The following is a 24,196-nucleotide window of genomic DNA, read 5'->3' on the forward strand; positions in this document are numbered from 1 at the left end:
GAGCAGCTGCTGCCTCACCTCTCCACACCGAGCTGGTAGAGGAGTGTGCCTTTAATGTCCCAGGGATTGAAATTGAATTTCTGGGAAACACAGGGCAGGGTGCTGGACTGCAGTGATGGGGGGCTTGTTCTGCCTAAGAGGCTGCCACACATCACCATGCCATGCAGCTATTCTGCTGAATTGCAGCCATATTTCTGTCAGTACAAGTGATGGTCTATATGAGGGATTAATCTGACACCAGACAGTGATTCTTAATCCTTCAGTATATCATAATCTATTTACTTTGCATGCTAAGAGGATTTCAGCTTAAAAATATACAGGAAGTGATACTAGAAATGTACGTAAGGTCCAGAGTGCTGTTTCCTAAAATTGTAGTTTTTCACAGAAAAATATCCTCATATGGTTTTCTTGGAAAAGTCCTGTCTGTCCAGGAAAAAAAAAAAAAAAAAAAAAAGGAAAAAAAAGTGTTGAATAGGGATTTAACTGGAAACAGGCAGATATTTCCCTTTAGGCTTCAGCCCTGTGACCATTTCCACCCTCCTCCTTCCCAACAGCATTTTGTGCTTGGCAGTGAGACATGAAAGGAGAGCTCTCCAGCACAGCAGCCTCCTCAGCTGGGAGGTTCACCTGCAGACTTTTCACCGACAAAATCAAAACAGGTTTGGAACCAACACGGGATTTTATGTGCATTAATTGCTGCTCAAAGTGCACGAATTAGCAGCAACTGGCTAACACAGAGGTCAGCGCAGGGAAAACCACAAACCAGTGGTTCCTTATTCAGCTGTAATCACTTGTTTTCTCTGCTCCCTGCCAGGGAGGCTGCCTACAAAATAACTGTAATAAGTCATATTAGTGGGCACAACTTCTGAAACTTATAACAGAACTTTTAGTTATAATTCTTTAATAATTTAAGTCATGCTCGGACATAATGGTTTGAGTTCCCAAAGCACCCAAAAGAGGAGTTGGTCACCCCAGCCAGCAGCAGCCCTGTCCAGTCTCTGCCCACCTCTTCATGGCTCACTAAGGGTGTTCCCATCACCACCTGTCCCAGCTCCCTGCCACACACAGGGGTTCAACAGCAAAGGAGGGACACAGAGCAAATGCTCCTGTAACAGCAAATAGGTCATGGATTATTCCAAGTCTGTGAAGCAGCAGTGTTAAAAGCTCAGGACAGCCCAAGCTGGGGAATGTTCTCCCCTCTGTCCCTCCAAATCCTGGCCCTTCAGTTCCTAGCAGGAAAGCCCCAGGTGCCTTTGGAGCAGGAACTCCTGTGCAGAGGCAGCTCGGGGAGGACGCAGGAGCAGAGCCCCGCCAGCTCCGTGCTCCAGCAGCAAGTGCCATTTTAATAAAAATAAAACAACTAAAATTGGTAGATATACACCCAGCAGCCTTCTTGCTGGAGAGGTGAGGCACGAGCCAAGCTCTCTCAGAACCGGGTTGCCCTAAAAAGCTTGGCAATCCTGCTGGTGCCTGCCCCTGGAGCCGGGCACCGGGCACTGTGCCACCTTACCTGCCCTGACTCATGCTCGGGGTGGCACTGCCTGTGCCAGCCCTGAGGAAGCCCACAGTGGGAGAGGCTTGCAAAATAGGGAGGGTGCTGAGCCCCCCCTAACCCAGGCATGACCCTTCCCAGCCCCTGCTCACCCACCAACAGGAGGAAATCAAGTCTTGCCCATCCTGCTGGCACTGACTGGGGAAAAAATGGAAGGAAATGGAGCCGAGCATTGAGGGCACAGAAATTATTTGTTGTGATCTGGACCAGATCTCTTCTGTGCCTGCAAAGCCACCTGTGCCCAGCAGCCAGCTTCAGCACCATGCTCCAGGTCTGTGTGAGTGGGGCAGGAAAATGCCCAAAGTGCAGTGTGGGAGTTGCTGGATAAACCTCTGATCAGTGGCACCTGGTGTTTCTGGTGCCTAAATCAGGGTGGGGAAGTGAGGAACACAAGCATCCCTTGGGCTCCAACACCCCAAAGCAGAGCCCTGGCCCAGCCCCACTCTGGGGCACTGGATGAAGAGGTTTAGGACCACGTCACCAAAACCAAAATTCAGGCTCCCCTCTTGGCTGTGTCTCAGCATCCCTGATTTACTGAGTTATAATGGAGTTATAGTGAATTATATACTGAGCTATAGTGGAACACAATTTATAAGGATGATGAAGTGTGCATCATTTGTGTTTAAAGACAAAAGGTGTATATCTGGGGGATTGTGAGTTACACACCTGCTGGATCTTATCTCTCTTGTGCTCAATAAATCTGGGAGGGCAACTCCAGTTTGTTTTGTGCCCAGCACAGATTTTTTTTTTTTTCCCCCTAGCCCCAGGAGGGCTGTGATAACTTTTTCCCGTTTAAAGGAAGGGCTTGGGGATGCACAGACTGATGCACCTGGACCCAGCACACGTGGCCCTCACTCAAACAGCCACAATTTGGTGACTGCAGAAAAGAACAATTATTTCATAGTACAGCTATAGATAAAATTTTAAAATATACTTACATATCTTTTATCTATACATATGCAGGGAAGGAGACGACAAGGAAAAGAACCATTTAAAGGAAAATCCCCTAACATTGACTCAGTCACTGTCCCCTCCCACAGCTCCGTGTTGCACCGAGGGGTGCGGGGGCCACCCCCGCCTGGGGGGTCTGCCATGGCCACGACCCTGGAAGGCTGCGCGGGTTGTTCCTGGGGCTGATCCCGCTCTTTTCCCACCGCAGCGCTGCTGTGCGAGCCCCGTTCGTTCCCCAGCGGGATGCTGGAGCGGGACAGAGGGGGCGGGTGGTGCGGGACGGGGGGATGGGGAACCCTCCCCAAAGCAGCCTCGGGGAGCATCGGGACCTCTCACCCCACCGCGGTCCCACCGCTGCCCGAGGCCGCCTGGGGACACCAGGGGTGGGGACACAGCCCCGGAGCTCCCAGGCGCAGCGGGCACTACCGCAGGGCCGCAGGGAGGAGGACGGGAATTTGGGGATGCTTCCCGAGCAGCGCATCCATCGCCCCGCCGGTCCTCTGCAAGCAGGAGCAGCCCCACCACCAACAGGCAGCTCCCAAAAACTGAAGGGAAGGTTTGGCGGGGGGTGGGAAAGAGGTGGAAATTGTCACGAAAAAAAAATTCATCTCCCTGTCTCCCTTGGCACGGCCGGGAGCCGGGGCTGGAAGCGCAGGTGCCGAACCCGCACAGGGGGACAGAGGGACAGCGGGACAGAGGGACAGAGGTCCGGCCGCACGCCCGAGCAGCGCTCGCTCCCCGGCACCGGCACCCAGACCCGCCGCTGGGTCCCGAATTTGGGGGCTGCGCCACCGATCCCGGGGGGAAATCGCAGTTTCGGGCAGTTCCGTGAGCGCCGTCGGCACCGCGGGGCTCCAATATATCCGTAACCAATTAAGGGTCAATTAACACAAGAGCGGGTCCCCAGCCCGCACCTGCGGAGGTGGCGGGGGCTCCCCCCCTCCAGAGCGCTCGCAAACTCATCACACACATCCCCATCCTCATGGGACACCCCCCCAAAAAGGGAATATTTCCCTGCTCCTCACTCCCCCAGGGAAGTTTTATGGAGGAAGGAGGACACGACACCACTACATTTATTAGTTTAGATTTTATTGGGGTGGGCGGGAAGAAGGAAAGGAGGGGGGGAGTTGCCTTACAGTCGAAGGGGTTTTACGGCATCAAAAGTCACAGGAACAAGTGTCGCCCCTGTCCCCCCGCGGGGCGAGGCCGCCGGGGAGCGCCAGCCCGGCCGGGGGAAGCGGGAACGGGGGGAGCAGCCCCGACCCGCCACAAGCACCGACCGACACAAGGGGCTCCAAACAACCGAAACGAAAACCGAACCGAAAAACACACTCCGAAAAGCCGTGCGCTCCCCCTCCCCAGCCCGAAACCAGAGCTGCTTATCCCTGCAACCCTCCCCCCAAAAAATAAACCAAAACTTTTTTTTTTTTCTGCAGCTTTTTTTTTTTTTCTTTCCGTTTATTTTTTTTTTTTTTTTCCCAAAAGTTTTGGATTGTTTTGGTCTGCAGGTTGTGGGTCCGCTGGGCAGCCTTTCCCTCCCCCTTTGCCTCCCCTCTGGGCACCGCCCATGGCTGCTGCCTCCCCCCTCAGCCCCAGGACCAGAGCCCTCGAGGATGGACGGAGGACGAGACCAGGAAAATTTCATTTTTGCAGGGAAGAAAATCGAAATTAAAAGAAAAAAAAAAAAATTTTGTTCTCTCTCTTTTTTTTTTTTTTTTTTTTTTTTTTTTTTAAACGTTCTGTTCCATGTTAGACTCTAAGATAAACGCCAACCCAAGAGCATCAACTAAAAATAACGGTGGTCGCTGGAACGGACCGAGTATTTACAGCATTCCCGCGCTCAGAGGCTGCACAGAGCCGGGACTCCACACCCGCAGGGGCTGAGGCTCCCCCGCAAAGCCGGGGGGCACTGGCAGGGCAGGGGCCAGCCTGCACCTCTGCCCGGCCTGGGGGCAGCAGGGGACACGCTAGGCTTTTTCATTTTCTTTGTTTTGTTTTGTTTTTAAACTCCTCTTCTGTCGCGTTTAAAAAAATAATAATTATAATAAACCCGGCGGAGTGGTGCAGGAAGCAAATAAATATCAGTCAGTAGAGATGGGGGGCGGCAGGACCTGCCCAGGGCATCGCCACTGCTAACCAAGGGAGGAGGAGGAGGATGGAGAGCCAGAGTCCTGCCCAGGAGGCGGCGGGGAGTCAGCGGCAGCTCGAGGGGACGGCGGCCGGTCCCTCACAAGACCTGGAAGCGCCAGGACGCCTGGTCCTTGTAGTCCAGGCAGTCGGGGGAGTTGAAGTTGAGCTTCCAGGAGGCGGCGGCGGCGGCGGGCTCCTTGTAGTCCAGGCAGTCGGAGGAGTTGAAGGGCAGCCCCGCGCCGCCGTAGCCCTGGTGGTGGTGGTGGTGGTGATGGTGGTGGTGGCCCGAGCTCTGGCTCAGCGGGTGGTGGTGGTGGTGGCCCGGCACCGAGGAGGGCCCCATGGGGCTCAGCTGGTGCGGGTGGTGGTGCGAGTGCATGGGCGCCAGGTAGGAGCTGCAATCCACGCCCCCGAAGTAGGAGGAGGAGGGCGGCGCGGGGTAGCCCTGGCCGTAGCCGCCGCCCTGGCTGTAGGACACGGGGTAGGAGGCGGAGGCGGCCGAGGCGGCGGGCCCGGCCCGCTGCATGCAGGAGGCGGCGGGCGGCAGCGGCTCGGGCACCGTCACCCCCGCGGGCGCCGCGCCGGGAGAGATGGAGGCCGGGCTCCAGATGGACGAGGCCGGGGTGCTGAGGGAGGCCGGGGCGCCCACGGGCGCGGAGGAGGCCGAGCTGGAGGAGGAGGACGAGGCGGAGCTGGAGGCCGCGGCCGGCGGCGTGAACTGCCCGCTGCTCTCCGAGCCCGAGCTCTCCCGGGCCGGCGAGGATTTCTTCTTGGCCGGGCGGCTCTTGGCCCCGCCGCCGCTCTGCTGCTGCTGCCGGCACTTGGCGCGGCGGTTCTTGAACCAGACCTGCGGGACAAACCGAGGGGCGGGGCAGCGAGGAGAGCGCGGGGTCAGCGGGGCCCGGGCGGCTCCAGAAAAGGCTCCTCACCCCGTGAGCATCCCAGCTGGGCACCAGCTCCCCCATCAACACCGCACACCCCAATCCCAGCCCTGCCCGGCCGCCCCACGGCCTGCCAAAAGCGGGGATGGCCGGGGCAGAGGCTGCGCTGCCCCAGCTCGTGCCCATCCCCGGCACAGTGACTAAATGTGGATTTGGAGGACAGATCCTGCATATCCCCCCAGCCCGGTACCCACTGAGCAGCGCCCAAAGGGAACAGCCCTGGGGAGCAGAGCAAAGCACCTGCTGTGCCCTGGAGCAGGTGGAGGGGGACAGTAAAATATTAATAACAAATAAAATTAATACAAGAGAATTAAAAAATAAAGATAAATGCTCCCTCTCTGGCCGAATGTCCCCAGGGTGGGACAGACAAGCGGGTGGGAGCCCATACCCATCCCTGTCCCAAGGAAACGGGACGGGTGTGGATGGAGCAGCCGGTCCGGGATAGTCCTGCCTCCCCATCCCCAGCCCCGCGGGATTCCCCCCCGCACATCCCGTACCTGGACTCGGGATTCGGGCAGGTTGATCTTGAGGGCCACCTCCTCCCGCATGAAGATGTCGGGGTAGCGGGTCTTGGCGAAGAGCGCCTCCAGCACGTCCAGCTGCGAGCGGGTGAAGGTGGTTCTCTCCCGCCGCTGCTTCCGCGGGGTGGCTGCGGGACGAGCGGCACCACAGGCCGGTCACGCCGGGCCCCGCACCCCCCGCACCCCCCGGGACAGGGACAGGGCTCTGGGGACCCCAAAGAGCCGCGGTGTCCCCGCACGGCCCCGGCGGCCGGAGCCCGTCCCGCCGCGGGCAGGGCCAGGGGAACGGGGCTGGGGAAGGGTCAGGCCTGGCTCCGGCCGGAGCCACGGGGACATTTCGTTGTGTGGGAATTAACTACTTTTTTTTTGTTTGGTCGTTTGTTCAATTTAAAAGTTGCTCATCCTTAAAAATCCCCGGGAAAACGAAAGACACCCCGGGAAGAGGGGGGGAAACCCAGCTAGAGCCCGATGTCCCCAGGCAGGGGAGCAGGCGGAGAAGCAGCCCAAAGCCAGCAGAGAGCGCAGGGCCCCAGCAGCTCCCCCAGAGCCCGGGGACGGGAGTTCCCTGTTTGCGGGGACGGGGCGGGGGCGCGGAGCGGGGCACTCACCCGGGTACCCCACCGAGGGGTGCAGCAGGTCCATGGCCGGGCCCGGCAGCCCCAGCCCGTTCATGCCGTAAGGAGGCTGTTTGAGGTAAGACATCATGCTAGAAGCCGGGCAGGGTTCTTCCGAAGTCCGGCAGGAAAAAAAATTTAAAAAATCAAAATCGAATCGAATGTATGGGGCGGGGGAAGGGGGGAAATGAAAAGGGAAAAAAAAAAAATATCTGACAAAAATAGCCCCCGAAAAAATCCCCAAACGAGAGTCAAAAAAAAAAAAAAAAAAAAAAATTAAAGCCAACGACAATTAAAAAACGGAGCACAAAGTCGCTGCGAAAGGAGATTTTTTCGTTCCGTCCCGCCGTCACCGCCACGAGGTCCTCGAGAGATCGCAGGTGAAGTGAGAGAAAAACAAAAACGAAGGAATAAAAAATAATAATAAAAAAACAACACCGAGGATGGAGAAAGAGGCGGAATTCTTTCCCCGCTCGGAGGCGAGGCCGGAGCCCTGCGGAGAGAGCGGAGAGAGGCGGGTGAGGCTCCGGCCGTCCCGGGGCTGATTTTATTTTTATTTTATTTTATTTTATTTTAAAGGAAGGCGAGTCGCGCGCAAGAGCCGAGCGGCAACAGCGCCCGGCGATCGGGAGAGATAAAGCAATTATTTAAAAAGATAATTGGATTAGGAATCAAAAGGAGGTATCAGAGGAGGGAAGTATAATTAATTTAAAAGCGAGCAGACGGGGACGTTTTAATTAGAAATGGATAAGAGTTAAAAAGGGGGAAAGGAAAAAGAAAAGGAGCCGAGCGGGCGGGACGGGGGGACGCGGCACCGGAGACCCGGCGGCGCCCGGGCTGGGGGCGAACCCGCAGGTGAAGGCGAGGGGAGGAAGGAGCCCGGAGACCCCCGGCGGCCCCGGGGCTGAGCCGGTTCCCCCGGGCGGGGAAGGGCCCGGCGGGGCGGGCTCGGGGGGCCCCTCGGGCCGGGCCGGGCGGCGGCAGAGCCGGGACCCGGCGTTGCATAACTTTGTCGGGGACGCGGCGGAGCGGGCCCGTCCCGGGAGGAGCGAGCGGGGAAATAAAAGTGTAAAAGAGCAGAGAGCGAAGGAGAAAACCCCGCGGCAGCCCCGGCCCGGCCGCGCTCACCGCCCCCTGCCCACCGCGGGCCCGCTGCGCCCCGTCCCGGCTCCTCCGCCCGCCCCGTCGGAGAGCGCGGTGCCGCCGCCCCCGCCCGCCCGTCCGCCTCACCTGCGCGGCCACCTGCGGAGCTCTGAGCGCCCGCCCGGCGGGGGCTGCGCGGGGCTGCGCGGGGCGGAGCGGGCGGGGGGCGCGGAGGGGGCGCGGCGGGGGGAGGGAGGGGGAGGGAGGGGGCGAGGGGGGCGGCAGGTGAGGGGCGGGCTGGGGAGGGGGCCGGGGGCGCCGAGCCGCGCTCCCCCGACTTGTCGGGGCGCCCCGCGTTACCTTCGCCGGCGGCCCGCGCTGTCGGGGCGATGGAGCCGCGGCCCTGATGAGGATTGATCACCTACCCCCGGCCCTACCCTTGTATGTGCGCGCAAAGCGACTGCGTAACCAGCCCCGCGCCAATCCCCGGCCGCTCCCCGCCTGACTGACAGCCGCCCGGGCAATGGCAGCGGGGCCGCGGCTCCTCCGCACCGCCCCGCGCCGCTCCGCGCTGCCCCGCGCACCCGGCCCCGCGCCGCCGGGAGCGCGGCCGGAGGAGCCGCGGCTGCGGGGGGGGCCCTGCGGGACCCGCGCAACCTCCGCGGGGAGGGCGGTGCCGGGACTCGCTGGAGAAGTGCGGAAGGAGGGATGGGATGGGATGGGATGGGACGGGATGGGATGGGATGGGATGGGATGGGATGGGGGGGCCGCTCCGCGCCCGCGCAGCTCCGTCTCCTCCCTGGGGATGCCCCCGGGCCCTCCGCGTCCCTGGCGCCGGGGAGACCAAGGGAAAGTTTCTGCCGCCGCCGCGGCCGGCGCGGGGGGCGCTCCTGGTGCCGGGCCCCCCGTCCCGGTGCCCGCGGGCTCTCCCAAACTTTGTGCTTTAAAATCCCAATAAAACTCCAGCGAGCGCACCTTTCCCGGCGTGTCCCGAATTCGGGGGCTGCGGGGCGGGACAGGGGCGAGGTGACACCGAGCCCCCCGCGGGGCCCGCCGCTCTGGAGAGGCTCCGGTGGGTGCGCGGCTTTTGCTGGGCTCCCCAAACCAGCTCCCTCTAATTGCGGCGGGGCTGAAAGCGAGCTAATGCTCCAAGGCGCTGCCCGATCGCGGCGCGGTCTCCCGGGGGGAGGACTTTCCCCCCCGATTTTATTTTTTTTTTGTTGTGGAAGTTTTTTTTTATTATTATTTTTCCCCCCCTCTTCTTTGCAAATCTTTTTCCTGTGCGGGGAGGGAACCGTCTAAGGCGGGCGGGAGGGAGCCGATGGTCATTGAGCTCCGCAGGAGTCAGAGACACGGGCACCGCTCCCCGGAGAAAGGCGCCGCGGCCCATTCACAGAAAAAAAAAAAAAAAAAAAAAAAAAAAAAAAAAAAAAAAAAAAAAAAGGCAGGAGGAGGGAGGAGGAAGAGTTTGCGGGAGCAGTTCTCCCCCCTGCCAGCCCCTCTCCGCCGTTTTGCCCCGCTCCTGCCGGGGCAGTTCCCGGCTCGGGCTGCGCTCCCCCCGCCCCCGCCGCCTTCTCCCATCCCCTCTCCTCTCCCCGCCGGGGCAGCCCCGGTGCTGCGGCCCCCCCGAGGCTTTTCCCCCGCCCCGCACACACGCCGGGGGTATCCGCGCCCCCCCAGCTCCCGCCGTTACCCAATCCCGAGTGCGGCCGCCTCCCCGCGGGCTCGGCCGGGGCTCGCCGCCCCCCGCGGTGCCGGTCCCGGTGCCCCCGATGGATCCCTCGGCCGGCCGGAGCCGGGCCCGCCCCGCCGTGCCCAGGTAAGGATAAGGAAGGTCGGCGGGGCGGGGGCTGCGGGCGGGCGGGGGGGATCGGCCCGGCGGGGCGGGGGGCCCGCGGCCGCTCTGCGGGGCTGGGGGCGAAACACGGGACACGCACTTATTTTTCCCTCAGTGCAGACTGAGTTACTTTTTTCGCTTTACAAGCCAGGCGAACTCCGGCCCCCAGGAGGAGAGGATGCCCGGGGGCAGCCCCAGCTCCAGGGCCCGGCAGTTCCCGGTGCCCCGGGCTTTGCCTCTCCCCTCCCGCAGCCGCGGAGCCCCGGAGCGCGTTCCCTGCCGTCCCCAGCCCTGGTATTTTGACGGGAGGGCACCGGAGCACGGCGGTGCTCCAGCCCCCAGCCCCGGCGCCGGAGTGTCCTGCGCATCTTCCCAAACTTCTCGCGGGGCCGAATCCACCTGCAGGCCCCGGGCGGCCCCGGTTTCCCAGGCCGGTTCATCCCGCGGCGCCGGCGGCCGCTCGCACCAAACCCGGGCGCTTTCCCTCCTCTACGGGGGACTTTTTTGGCGGAGCCGCAGCCGGAGCCGCCGGCGCTGTCGCTGTGGCTGTCGCAGGGCTGGGGCTCCCCGCCATCCCGCTCTGGGCCGCGCATCCCCCGCGCCGCTGGCGGGCGGCATCGGCCCCGCGGGGAAAAAGTTTTACCTCCCCCCTCGCCGAGTTGCGTTGTATTAAAAACCAAACGAAAAACTTTTCCGCGCGGCGGGTTTCGTTGCGTTGGCGGAGCGGCGGCGGCCGGGGCTCCGCTGTGTCCCCCCGGGCCGGGATCGGTCCCTCCCGCCCCCCGAGCCCCCCCCGGCCCTCCGAGGGCGGGAGGGAGTTTCCCAGGTAAAGAGGAAAAGCTGCAGTTACGGTAAGAAAGATTCGGGTTTTATTGAAAATCTTATATATGACTGGGTGTTGTAATAAATAAAAGAGACGAGCTCCACGAGGGGACGATGCGGGCGCGGGACACGCTCGGGGGCACACGGACGGACGGACGGACGGACGGACGGACGGACGGACGGACGGACGGAGGGCGGGCGGGGGGCGCTGGGGAACGCGGCCGGGCGCAATAAATAACGCGGGGCGGGCGGCCCGGCCCGGCCCGAGGGGGAAGGCGGCTGTCCCGGGCTGTCCCGGGCCGGGCCGGGCTCTGCCCAGGGCTCCCCGCTCCGCCCGCAGCCGCCCCCAGGGGTTTGTGCAGCTCTGGGGGAGAAGCCCCCGAGTGAACCAGAGCAGCTCGGCTCTACTCCCGGGGAAACGCGAAACTGATGTAATAAACCACTGGTAAATACAGCACATTTTTAATAATAACTGGGGTGGATCTGACCTAACTATAAAATGTAGGTAGCTTATTAAGTATTACATATGGCAGGACTAGATGAAACCATTCCCAATGATTTTTTTTTTTCCTATATCACCCTCTCTAATCCTATTACGACAAAAACATTTTTATTTCAAAACTCAGCCCTCCTCCAGCTACAGAAACCAGGACAAACTATTTCTTCTCCTCCTCCCGCCCGTCTCCGGCATCGCCCGCACGCCAGGGGTCTCGGCGATTCCATTCCCAGCGCTTTCGGCAGGAGAGCTGAGCCCACAAGGAAATCATGGGACAACGCGAGTTCGCTTCAATGGAAAACAAAAAAAAAACAACGGAGTGGGGCCCGGCGCAGCCTAGATCTGGCCTAAGAAAATGGAAAAAAGTTTAATTTTGTTTTCAAAACATCCTTTTTTTTTTTTTTTTTTTTCTTTTCTTTTTTTTCCCCAGTCTCATGTCGGCGTTTTAAGAGCACAAGAAAGCCGCGCTGCGATTTCTCTGCCGCCGCGGGAAGGCCGCTCACTGGAGAACGCACTTCTCTTCCTTCTTGGCCATCTTGCCTTTGTTTTGCTCGAGGGTCCTCTCCAAATGCTCGTCCTCTTCCTCGGCCCTGCGGAAAGAGGGGCGGTGAGGGGATGGGGCCCGGCTCCCCGAGTCCCCCCGGCCCCGGCGCCGCGGACTTGGGCCAAACTTTCCGCGGGGAGCGTGGCGGCCCGGCGGGGCCTCCCCTCCTCCTCCCTGTGCCCGACTCACTGCTTCTCCTGCGCGTCCAGGTCCCTGACCAGCGCGTCCCGTTTGTTAACGAGAATAACGAGTTCGTCCAGCAAGAGCTGCTCTCGCCTCTTCTGCGCCTCGGTCTTCTGCCAGTCTGCGGGAAGAAACACAACAAGAGCAGCGCTGAGAGGGGCGGCCCGACCCAGCCTGGCACAGCCCGGTACAGGCCAATGCAGCCTGGCACGGCTCGGCCCGGCCCGGCTCAACCCAGCCTGGCACAGCCCGGCCCGGCCCCGGCCTCTCTCCCCCGCATTTCGTCCACCTTGGCTTGGGGGAGCTCAGCAGCGATTTGGGGCGCTTTGGGTGGAGGTTTCCTTCCTTTTTTTTTTTTTTTTTTTTTTTTTTTTCCAAGTGTAGGATTGGTTTTGTTTTCCCCAGGCCCGTGTCTGGCACTGCCGGGGCTGCCCTCCCGGAGGAATGAATGCCCGCTCCCCGCGGCCCGGCTCCTCTCCCCGGCCGGAGGAATCTCACACAGCGCGACCATATGCCGCGCACTTCACTTTAAAGGCAGGTAGCGCTTAATTAGCATTTCCCACTTTGAAGTAAAAAATACACTTGCTACAGAATATCGCGGCGGCCTCTCCAGCCCCGGAGCCGGCAGGCAGAGGCGGGCGGGCAGCCCCGGTATTCCCAAAGGGATTCACCCCCCTGGCCCGGCCCGGGGCCGCCCGCAGCCCTGGGCTCTGCAGCCAGACCGAGAGGGCTTGTCGCTGTCAGTCAAGCCCCAGCCTTCCCCGCCTCCCTCATTAAGAAGGTAAACAATGAAAAGCAGGAGCAGTAGATTATGAGGGAGATAGCAGGACAATTGAGGAGCGGGAGGGAAAGAGGACACCGGCTCCAAAAAAACCCCCAAAAAACCGAACCCAAAAAAACCCCAAGCCCCGGGAGCAGCCATCGCCACCGGGCCGGCGGTGTTCTCGTCCTCCCCGAAGGCGAAGGGGAGAGAGGGTGCAGGGCTTTTGGCTTTCTCCCCCACCCACCCGCGCTCTCCATTGCCCTGGGCGATCATGTTAAAACTCACATGGCTGGTGCTTATTCAGATAAGCCGAACAATGCTCCCCACCGGTTACCATGTGAATCTTCACAAACCCCGCAAGAATGCGGTGGTTCAAATCCCCCTGACCCCCCTCCAAAGCCAAATTTATTCAAGACAGCAAACTGCTCAGAAGCTTTATGAAAGCAAGTGGTGCTAGAGGGAATTCAGCCTTGTATTTACAAATTAAAAATTAGATGCATCATCATGCAATGAAGGTTTGGAAGAGCGGCAGAAAGGCAGGAATGTGTAACCGCTTTTATCGCGCCCTCCTCGCCGTCTGCCCGGGCACACGGGCCCACGAGCGAGCCGCAGGAAAAGCAGCGGGCAGGAAAACCCAGGGCACAGGCAGGAAAACCCAGGGCACAGGTGTGAGCAGAGAGCACACACGGCCGCGTCCCGCAGGCAGAGCCGGAGCCGGTGGCACCAGAGCCCTTCCCGCAGCACCAGCCTGGCAGGGCACTGCCCAAACTTTTTATTTTTCTCACTTGTCTCCTTCTTTTCTCCGTATTTTCCTTTCTTATTTCATTTGTTTTTTTTTTTAATGTGTCCTTTCTCCTCCACCGTTGCTAAGGAAATAATTTTTCAGGTGTACACAGATTAGAAGTGGAGTTAGCAGCCAAATCACTGGTAATCCAAACCATTTTTTCCTGCCACAGAGCTGCGCTGATTTGGGTAGCAGCATTTTAGGTGCTGCTGCTTGGAGCAGTCTCTCGATTTTCACTGCTGCTTCCCCTTCTGCTCCGTTTTGGGCAGAGCTCCTTCACTTCAGCCCATTTCAAACACACTGCCCTGCCACTCTGCCAGCCAGAGCTTCCCCAAACCAGAGCGTTTTGCCACCAAAAATAAAGCCCCTCAGAGGCAATGAGATCTCAGCGTGACAACACCGCCCTGAAAAGGGCCACGGCAGCAAGCCAGACAGAAAAGGGGAGAGAGAAAGACACACGGCAGAGGATTTCAGGGGTGTTTGCTTCCCCCCAGACGTGCTCCCCAACCTTCAGGTGAACTTTTACCCCGGCTTCAGCTGGGAATTGTGCTGGGACTCAGCACACCTGGGAACACGAAGCTCTGGATGAAAAGGGATTTGAAATCCATCGTCTCTACCTGGACTTAATATAACTTTTTGCAATTTTGATGGTTTTCACTTGTTATTTTAAAGCTTTTTGTTTGTTCAGCCCCTGTTCTCCAGTTGCAGCAGCAACTTTAGTTTTTGAAAGAGCAAACAAGTCAGAATATTTCAGTATATGTTCTGCTCAGTCCCTCACCGTTTTTCTCTGTCAAGTCCCTTCCTAAGTGCTACAGGTTTTGTTGCTTCGTCTTACCTGTGAAGTAAATAATGTCCTATCAGGATTTCATGGAACGAAACTGTGTATTTGTTTTGGTTTTTGCTTGTTTGTTTTTTTTCTGCATTTGCTTATTATTAATGTTTGAAACACGCCATGGGAAAACCTGCTGGCAGAAATATTCCCTTGCATTTTTACTTCCATTTCTAGAAAAGGAGTCTGCATTTCCTCCCCCCAAAATAAATAAAGAGTCAAGCAGCAATTGGTTAAAAGGGCAACTGACTAATTATTTAAATAACATTTTATAGGTGACTACCGTGCAATTTTGTTTTATCCAACAAAATACTGCTGAGCAGCAGTTCAGGGAAGCATCCCTATGTTTAAAAAAGCAACTGTGCTCAAGTTTGATTCCTACCTGTTGTGCCTTTTAAGCCAGGATTACCTATAACACCTGTCACATATAGTTACCCAGGCTGACTGCAGCTCTGGGAAGCTACAATATGGGCTGTGATTAATTTGAAGATTTCAGAATAATACTGTTATAAAAGCTACACTCTGGACAAAAATAGGATTAAGCTCTGAGGCTGTATATGAGCTAAAAGTGTTGAAAGCTAAAGCCCCCGTGCCACCACTCGCGACAGGCAGTTTAAAATGACAGAATTTGCTAAATTCACATTGAAGTCGAAATGTTTTCAATTATTCATCTTCATTGACTTCATATTGTCTTTTTTTCCCCCCCACTGCTTAAACTGATAATTACTTTGAGCAAACAGACGTCCAGCTCCCACAGAAATGCTTTAATAGAAATGGTCGAAAGTTCTCGTAGTCAAACCTTCAACCTTGCCACTATAATAAATAAGCCTGGCACTTTGATGAAAATTAACACTAGTTTTGTAAAGAGCACATTGGGGGATTGCAGTCAGGTCTTATCTTTAGTTCCAGTCAACTAGCAATCCTGAAAGAGTTTGCATCATCATCAGAGCAGGCCATTTGATAGGATTCTGCTGCTGAACCTAATCAATCTATGGAATACTGTGGCTGCGCGGTGTAACAAAGCTAAAATAGATTTACAAATGGGGTTTTAGAGGATAAGCTCCTCCACAGGATTACATATTGATTTTAAATATAAAAAGCTTATCATATAAACCATAACTACAAAAATAGTGAACCTATGCATAAATCCTTTTAGAAGAGCACCCACTTCAAACTATAAGCCAAGAATAAATCAAGATGTACAAAATCCGAAAGAAGATCCATTTCTTGGGCAGAAAATGAACACACCACCCCAAGGTGTGCAAAAATGAACTTATCTTTTCTAAGGAGGCATTAAAACTCGACTGAAAAAAAAAATAAATAAAAAGAAAGGAGTGAGAGGAAAGGTAGCTGAGAGTGAGGCATCCCGGCACTGGGCTGCAGCTGCAGGAAAAGCCAGGCTCTGAAACGCAGCACCTCGTGTACAGCTGGCTCCAGACAGGCAGGCAGGACGCCCGGGGAGGTGCGGAGGTGAAAACGGAGCCCGTTTACCTGCATTTTCTTTGGCCTGTTAGTGAGGGCTTTCCGGCCTTTCTCGGTCGGAAGGGTCCAAGAGGAATACTTTCTAGCTGGAAGCAGGCAGCGCGTTAACTCTCCCTTTCTTATCTCTACGGCTCCGTGGGGGGAAAGGGGGGGGAGCGTGCCTTTTTTTTTACCACCCTAGGTCATTCATGTGGCTCCTCGTGAAGTGCCGTAGCCCTCCAAGAGGCCATTCAGCCGCCGCTGCCTGCGGATGAGCGGCCGGGAAGGAGCCGCTGTCTCCACATCACTGAACATCCTAACGGGGCAGCACCTCCGGCCGCCAGCGCTGCCCGCACGCTGCACGGCAGAACCGCCTTTATCTGCCATCAACAGGCTCCTCCACCTTCTGCAAACCTCTTTTCTCTCCTTCTTTTTTTTTTTTTTTTTTTTTCCTGTCATCAACCAGTGAAGTAAATTGGTTGACAGATTTTATTTATTTATTTTTTTTTTAAACGGCATAGTCACGCGTGGAAGAGTTAGAGCGATTTACCAAAACAGTAATTACCACCTTTCAAAGACTTTTTTAAAGTTCCAGTTTGAGTTGGTGTGTTCTGCTTTTCTTTTAGACAAACAAACCGCTCCCATCCTGTTTATATATATATATATATATATATATATATATATATATATATATATATATATATGTGTGTGTGTGTGTGTATTTTTTTTTTCCTGCCCATATACTTCGGGTTTGGAACTGGTAAAAGTGAGATCTGTCTTTTCAACTCTTTCAGGGACCCCAAGCACTCATTAACAATTGGCTAAATGGCCTCGGAGCCGGTAGTGCTGGGCTGTCCCGGCTTCTTCAGAGAAATCTCATTGGAAATGGTGTGGTTTTAGCAGAGCTTCCCCCAAAAAGTGCATCTTTGCATCTTCTGAACAGAGGAAACACCGATGTGCCCACCGAGAGGTGAGATGTGACAAACGAGTCACATTTGTGACAAGTGAGTCACACTCACACATGAGTATTTTGAGTTTTCACAGGTGTTTTCTTGGAAGAGTTTCTCCTTTAATATGTTTGTTGGGTAAAAGTAGATAACTGCTTAAAGTTCTAGAAGACCAATAACCTTTTTGAGAGTTAAAATGCTAAATGAGGACTTTGTTGCATAAATTAAAAAATCTCCCCAAATAACCAAAATTCTCCAGCACTTATGCTTACTTCCTAAACCTCTGTTTACCATATCACCACTAGCATATTAAAAAAAAAACAAAAAACAAAAAACAAAAAACAAAAAAACCCCAAAAAAACCCCACCAAAAACGAGAGGAAGGAAAAAACCATGATTTCTTGGAGTACAGGCATCCCTCTCTGATCTTACAAAAAGAAATTTAAAAATACATTTTTTTTCCAGACAATGTGTAAATGGCACAAGCTGCTAAACATTCAAAGGCTGCTGCTAGGACATTCCAAGGCAGTGCGTATGTATATATATATATGAGGCAATTAAACGTCAAAAGTTTAGATTTAAATCCAGGATTTCCCAGCTCCTCTCTAGTTTTAAATTATTTTATGTTTTAAATATTTCATCAGTATGATTCCAAATTAATCTAGCTTGTCTCTGCAGAAAGCAGTGTATGTATTTATGACTCAGGATTATCCAAGAATACCGTGAAGGTAGTTTTATGCATAAAATATAACTACAGATGGAGAGATATGAAATAGCTACCTGAAACCTGCTGCTTTTTTCCAACAAAGTTATGCTCCCAGTGAAGTCTCCAAACTAATTAGAATTGATTTATTATGGATCAGGTACCTTATCAGGTGAAGAAAGAAATTACCATGGACAGTCAAAGGGTTGAGAGGTCAATACAGAATAGCAAAATCAATTTGCATTGATTAGACAAAAGGTCCATTTTACAGAGCCCAAAGGATTAACTTTAAAGCAAACATCTTTGAACTGTAAGGCAGCATTTGTGACTGAGAGGTATAAGTGGTGCAGCATTAGAAAACACTTAAGATATTTGAATAAGAAAATAATGCAAGCAATGGTTTAAGCTATCTGGATGTTTATTTTTTTATTATGAATCATCCCGAGGATTATTGTACAATTCAGTGGAAAGCCCTATGGAAAGGGTGCAATTGTTTCATTTATCCCGTGTCAATCCATTCAGGTGAGGTGACTAAACTGGGAAGGGAGAAACTCTATGCAAAGGATCGCACTAATCCTGCTGGTGCTGCTCGTGATGAAATATTTACTTGACAAACTTAGAGTTTTACCACCAAAACCAATAAGACCTTTTTTCCCTCCCAGTGAGTTACTGTTGTAGAACAGGTCTGAAACATCAAAAGGAAGAAGTTCTCTTCTGTGGGTCACCCCTTCCCTTTTCTGCAGCACCAAAAGCAGCACGATGCCGCCAAGAGAGGAAAGCCAAGAGAGCACTACTGCAACAAAAAACTGTCAACCCCAGACACATTCTCTACCTCATCACCACTTTGTTTTCCAAGTTTATTGCAACAAGACCACACTTCTTTGTCCTGTATCTTGGATATATTTTTTAAATTTTTATTTTTAACCCTGAAGAAAACTTAATAACGGGATTGCAGCCTCAGCACACTTGCCATGTGCTATAACTTGAAGTGATGTAAATATCAGCATTACTAATGGAGCTTCAGAAAAACCTCAGTGTTTGGCAATTCCAGGTGCCAAACCTGTCCTGCAGTGAACACTTTCCCCCCCTGAGTCCCCAGCACTGCTCTTACCTTCAATAGCCAGCATTGCTCTGAGCTCCCGGTTCAGCAGCTCGTAGCGTCTTTCCAGGTCGTGTTCTTTTTCCCTAGGCAAGTTGCAAATGTTCATCAATATGTTAATTACTAAATCATTAAACACTTAAAAGCACCTTTAACTTACATTGATTTTAGGACTCGAGACTGACTTTTCTCTTTAACTTTAAGCTACTCCAAACAAATGATACACAAACTTAAAATCTGGCTCAGGTGGCCTGCTCAGTAACAGGGCCTGAAATGAAAATTTCACGTAAGGTCAGCTTTAATTCTGTCAGTTTAACTCCATGGCACTACAGGATGCAATTATTTCATATTCATCTCTAGAATGGCTGTTGTGGAATGTCCAAATTATAAAGTATTCCCCTAGATCTAATGAGCAAATTCCAGCATCAACCTACTCACCAAGAAAACATGACGCTGGAAGTGTTATTCTATATGCATTCTGCCCTAATCAACAATAAATATTAGACAAGGGATTAGAAAGCTTAACATTTTGCAGGTAAAATCCTCTGTCAGGTTCAGACCCAGCAGGAGATAGGTAGAGTAGAGGCTCTTCCCAGGGAAGTATGCAGACATCTACACTAGGTGGCATTATGGAAAGAAATATCAAACTGAAAGAAGCTGGAAGAGAAGCACTCGGGGCAGAATGCCTCTAAAAACGAGCAGCACCTTCTCCCTTCCTCAACACTGCCAGTGAGAAAAGGTTCATTTGTCCTTCCTTTGTCAGTGGTATCACTGCACTGTGAGTGATTTACTGACATCCCTTCAGCAGAGATGGGACTGAGGACTTTTTACAAAGCAGGTAGTGACTCAAATTTGGCTCTCTCTCTCTCTGAATAGACTTCACCTGTCTCATCTGAGGCACAATCCAAATCTATTTCTAAAATTTCATTCTACTGTTGGGCTTTTAAAAATGTAACAGCGCCTAATATTTTTTAAATTTCTTTTTTCACAGCTCTGGCTAATCTTTTGTCATTGCATGCTTCTCATTTTCAAGTCTGAAATATGAGAAAAACAAGTTACTCCATGTGTAACACATCCACACCACTCACTTTTGATTTTTTTTTTGTTTTGTTTTTTTGGTTTTTTTTAAGCCTAACAGTAAGAGAGTAAAAAAAAGTTTTGCATCTATCTGAAGAGTAAATCATCCTTCCGTAAATATCCGTGTTCATCTGTACTTACAGAAGAGAAAGCTGGTTCATTCGTCTTATTAAGGCATTCTTCTTATTAACCAGCATGAACCACTCCTGCATCATAGCTTCTTCTTCTTCTGTGTTTCTTCCTGCAATCAAAACAACTTCATTACTTAGCTGGCATTTCACAAATTCAGGTACATATTTTCACTTCAGGTTTTGGACTATCAGTTGCCAGTATCACTGTGCATGACAAGGCATATTCTCAAATGGTAAAAATATCATATGACTGCAGGTCCTGCCTGCTTTATAAATAAATCTTTGAAAGCAGCCATCCTCCAGGATACATTTTAGTGTTCTTTAGCATGCTGATGCCCTGACCTAAATAAATACCTTTTAAAAGGACCGTGTGTTTTAAATTGTCCCAAATGAACTATATAATGCTTCCAGTGAAAAACCCTTACTGCTAAAAGATGTCTGGTCATCACCAAACACAAAAACAATTCCTGTAGGCAAGATCCACTCCACCCATGCAAACCCAGCACAGCAAGGATGATGTGGCAAGGATCAAAGTAGCTGCAGAGGAGATGCTAATCCTGAACTCTTGGCTAAGGTGTAGACACCTGCTCAGCTTCTGTGTTCATGGCCACTCTTCCAGATGAGCTGGAAAGAGCTGCTCCTCTCCTCAACCTGCAACCAAAGGAAGCATCTGCAGAAATACAAAGAATCTTGGGATCCAGGTTCCTCAGAGTCCCATGTGTGTATGCATGGACTGGTAGCCCTTTCCCCAGCCCCCACCTATCCCAGGCAGGATCAGGATCAAGATCAGGACCTGTGCAGGCAGTGCTAAGCTCTACCAGACTCTCTAAGACTCTGTGTCACCACCCCTGCACCATGAGTGAAAGGCAGATGAGTGTCCAGAAGGCTCCTGACTGTGCTTTCCACGTAGCTGGGCTGCTGAGCCGAATTCCGCCCTCTCTGAGCTCAGGGACTCTGGGAAAGTCCTTTGTGGAGGCTGTGCTTCTGTGGAAGCTTCTCATCCCTCAAGCTGAGGGTGAGGAGCAAAGGCTGTATGGTCCTTACTGAATTATGAAACTCACACATTTTATAGGGTTAAATCTAGGAATAAACTTGGAATTGAGGCAAAGGAGCATGAGCTTGGTCATGTGAGTTTGTTTCCCAGCTTTGAAGCACAGTCTCCCAGTGCTTCGTTGGGAGAGGGTGGGTAGATGTCTGAGTTTAAGCATCTCATGTGCAATATGGGAATAATCACCTGTACTGATCCTGCAAGGGTGCTCAAAGTGAATTCTTTGGTGTTTGTAAAGAGGTTTGAAATCTCTGGTGCAAAGTGCTGCACACTTGGGAATGCTACTTTATTAACTCCAACCACATTCTTTGCAACTGGATCACCAGTTGCAAAGAAGGTATTTCTAGCACTTGGAGCTGGGAAGACACCAGAAAAATATTGTTTTGCACTAAACCAAAGCATTCAGCTTCTGGATGGGAGTGTTTCAGATGCTGACCACATCCATGTTCACACCCCAGTGCCACAGTAGTGTGCAAGCCCAGACCTAGGTGGAGAATCTCACCCTCACCAGGCTATGAACCTCCTGCCTGCAAGGAAAGCTTTCCAGCCTTCTCCAAACTCTTTGATTCCCTCTTCAGTGGCCAGGAGACACCCACACAAGGGCAGGAAAAGAGGATGAACAGGGAAGTGGGTCAGCTTGGGGTGGAAGTGGTAGACCCACACGGTAAGAAAAAGTTACATTTGGCACACTCTCCTTTCTGATAGGAGACATCCATCCACTTATCCATCTGGGAAGTGCCTGGTCAATGGAATTTCCTGGAAATTTCCTGGTGCTTTTAGGGTCACAATTTGCTAGCAGTGAGACAAGAAAGGCAGAGCATCCCAAAGCATGGATGGACCTGCAGTGCTTTTCCAAGCTAAAGCAGCAGGGCCCAGCTCCCGGGGCAAAGGAGCAAGGAAAGAAGGAATCTGACATGTAGAAATGCTCTCCCCCAATATCACCACTTCGGGTTTTGTGCACAAAATATCACACCACAGCATTTACAACACAATTCATCTGTTCAGTACACTTTGCTGGTAAGTTCCAGATCAAAGGCCTTGCTGCTGTACTGGGTCTGCTTTCAGAAGTAGATAATAATCAGTATTACCAACCTTTTGTTGAAATGCACCAAGTAGTTGAAACTTATTTAGGGGAGAGGTCAAGAAGGTGATTTTTGTGCCTTTTTTTTTTTTCTTTCCAATCCTTGCAAAAGGACCAGTCTATTCTGTAATGTATGAGATTTTTTTACTAGCAATGTGGCAAAGTTCTCACAACCAGACATCCGTAGCTACAGTAACATTTCAATCAATTTGTTAAGTTTTGGGTGGACTGGGATGTCTGGCTGAAAGATTACAAATACAAGCTCTTGCTGCATTTAATTTTGCAAGCCTTGAAAAAGAAATGGGAGAGACAAATGTCTCCAAAATGTTTGGCTCAATGGTGGATCTGACTTGGTTTGACCTTCGTACTGTGCAATTTCAGGTTAAGAACATAAACTTAAGATATAATCTTCTTTCTATTAATGCATTCCTCCTAAACACAGTTAGTTGCAACATATAATGAGAAAAGATCTGGCTAAAGCTTGGAGCTGTCGTGTCAGATCTGCACAGGTGCCTATTTTAATATATCCGTGCTGACACCAAAGCTCATGCAACATCCATAGAATGGGCTGGTTTAAAAGTGAATTAAACAAAGTCTTGATTGTTTTTTTGCAGAATTTTAAATCTGTTTTTGTATTCGCTTTGGACCCATGTGATGCCCTGACACCGGTCATGTGATATCGGCTGCGATAGGCACAAATCCCTGGGCAGCAACAAAAGAAGAAAGAGCAAAAAAGAAAAAGCTGAGAAAAAGCTTGCAATTTGGAAAAAGGCCAATTTTACCCCGGCGAAGGCCTTTTTGATCAGTGAAATGACACATGTGTGCAATATTAATAGTAGTCGATCCTGATTTTTTTTTGTTGACAGTCAGCTTTTAAATTCTTGTGCACAGAGCTGAAACAAATTCTTCTCAGGCAGGCAAAATAAAGATGAACTCCCATATATAAGAAATTGAAAAAAAAACTCTGGCAAATACACTAGCATTAGAGCATTACTTCATTTTTTTTTTTACTTGGTGAAAGGATGCACATGAAACACTTTCAACAAAGAAAAATGGAGTGTTCTTACTGCACCAATACTACAAGCTAAACTCACATTTACAATTTCTAAATAAAAAAAATTAGAAAAAGCCTTTCTTTAACACAGTTTCACTCTGTAAAACCCAAGCTGCTGCTGGGGTGGTTGTTGTTTCCACTTTCCAAGTGTAAAACAAGTATTTAATTGACTTGCTTCAAATGCTTGAAAATTTAAATTGGGAAAGAATCTATGCTGTTCTTTGGAAAAAAAAAAAAAACAACCCAACAAACTGTACAGATTATTTAAATTAAGCAAAAACCCCAAGCTTGAGAACAAATCGATCCCACACATGCAAACCCCTTATCTAAGCCAGTACAAGATGCTGAAAATCTATAAATAGCCCACAGATCTTAAACTTAAATTTTTTCCGTAATACATGCATTACACTATTGTTTTTGATAAACAACAACAACAAAACCCTTTTAAAGCTAGTAAGTTGGACCATTACAAATTAATCCTGACTTTAATAACTGGTTAAAGACCCCTTCAGCTTTATAAGTAACAAAAAATATTAAAGCCTGTGATCACAGCGAGCTTTTCTCATTTCTCCTCTAACCATTTGTTATTTAATCCAATACTAGTAATCCAATTTGTCCATCAGACTTTTAAAGGGCAGAATGCAACTTCTCCAGCTTAGACACTTTTCAAAGTACAATATATTTTTCAAATGAATGCTGGATGTTTCATTTTTTCCCCAACTGTTCCTAGCTCTAATGTATGAGGAAAAAAAGAACAAGATGAACATTGTTCGTACTGATTAAGTAAGAGCTCATTAAAGAGCTGTCAGTGCTGTACTTTGAATATGCATGAAGCATATAATCAGATCTAGTACCGTCACTAGAGGAGAATACGGTAAGTACAAAGGATTGATTTAATTACTTAGAGTGGGCTGTGGTGGTAAAGCAGTCTTGTTAGCGCAGAAAGAAAAGGAGGTTGTATTCTGGCACGGTTAGGGGAAAAAGGCAGTTTTAGCTTCTGCCACAATACCTAATCTCAGGATAAAGCACTTTACATTGTAGCTTAAAATGAAGACTGCCAGTTTTCTAAAAAGACCAGAATTCATCTTATCTTGTTTAACCTCATCTGGTTAACTATCTAGCAGAACATATTTATTCTCTTTAACACGTAATTATGCTTATACCTTTTTATCCTATAGTTCAATAATGACTTCTGAAAACAGTCTTCAAATAAGAGCGGGCAGTGCTGCAAACATCATATGCATGGCAAACTGCTCGGTGAGATTTGAAAAATGCAGCAGCAGAAACTCAGATGAAACAGTGAGTACACGCGCCTTTATGTGAAAAGTCAATACAGTTTTTAATGTCCGACTTCAACCTGAGGAGGCTTCTGGCAGGGTTTCTCTCATTTATTTTCTTTTTCCCCCTCTTCTTTTCTGCCTCCCCCCCACCTCTTTTCTTTTCTTTTTTTTTTTTTTTTTTTTTTTTTTTTCCTTTTAATTAATTCATTCTTGTTTTATTCTTCCTCTAGGAATCCAAGGGAATTCTCTCACATCAACTCTCAGTG

The 24,196-nt window shown here is 51.4% G+C and overlaps 2 protein-coding genes across 9 annotated transcripts in view; both read right to left on the reverse strand.

Moving 5' to 3' along the window:
- Positions 1-4,730: 4,730 nt before the first annotated feature.
- OTX1 (orthodenticle homeobox 1) lies at positions 4,731-7,442 on the reverse strand (the record flags this gene model as incomplete). The annotated part of the gene is made up of 3 exons (XM_083858079.1): positions 6,704-7,442; positions 6,072-6,223; positions 4,731-5,480 (listed from the first exon to the last, which is right to left on the reverse strand). The coding sequence occupies exons 1-3, from the start codon at positions 6,798-6,800 to the stop codon at positions 4,731-4,733; spliced, it is 999 nt and encodes a 332-aa protein (XP_083714205.1). The 5' UTR covers positions 6,801-7,442.
- A 3,519-nt stretch (positions 7,443-10,961) lies between these two features.
- Positions 10,962-24,196, reverse strand: part of EHBP1 (EH domain binding protein 1) — a 204,306-nt gene continuing 191,071 nt past the window's right edge. For all 8 annotated transcript variants that reach the window (XM_083857807.1, XM_083857805.1, XM_083857808.1 and 5 more), the window contains 4 exons: positions 19,478-19,577; positions 18,272-18,345; positions 11,681-11,795; positions 10,962-11,537 (listed from right to left, as the gene is read on the reverse strand). In XM_083857807.1, the coding sequence (XP_083713933.1) occupies positions 11,447-11,537; positions 11,681-11,795; positions 18,272-18,345; positions 19,478-19,577 (380 nt within the window). In that variant the 3' untranslated portion in view covers positions 10,962-11,446. The remainder of the gene's footprint in view (positions 11,538-11,680; positions 11,796-18,271; positions 18,346-19,477; positions 19,578-24,196) is intronic.

This window comes from Zosterops lateralis (assembly GCF_965231275.1).
Source record: "Zosterops lateralis genome assembly, chromosome: 3".
In the NCBI taxonomy this organism is placed as follows: domain Eukaryota; kingdom Metazoa; phylum Chordata; class Aves; order Passeriformes; family Zosteropidae; genus Zosterops; species Zosterops lateralis.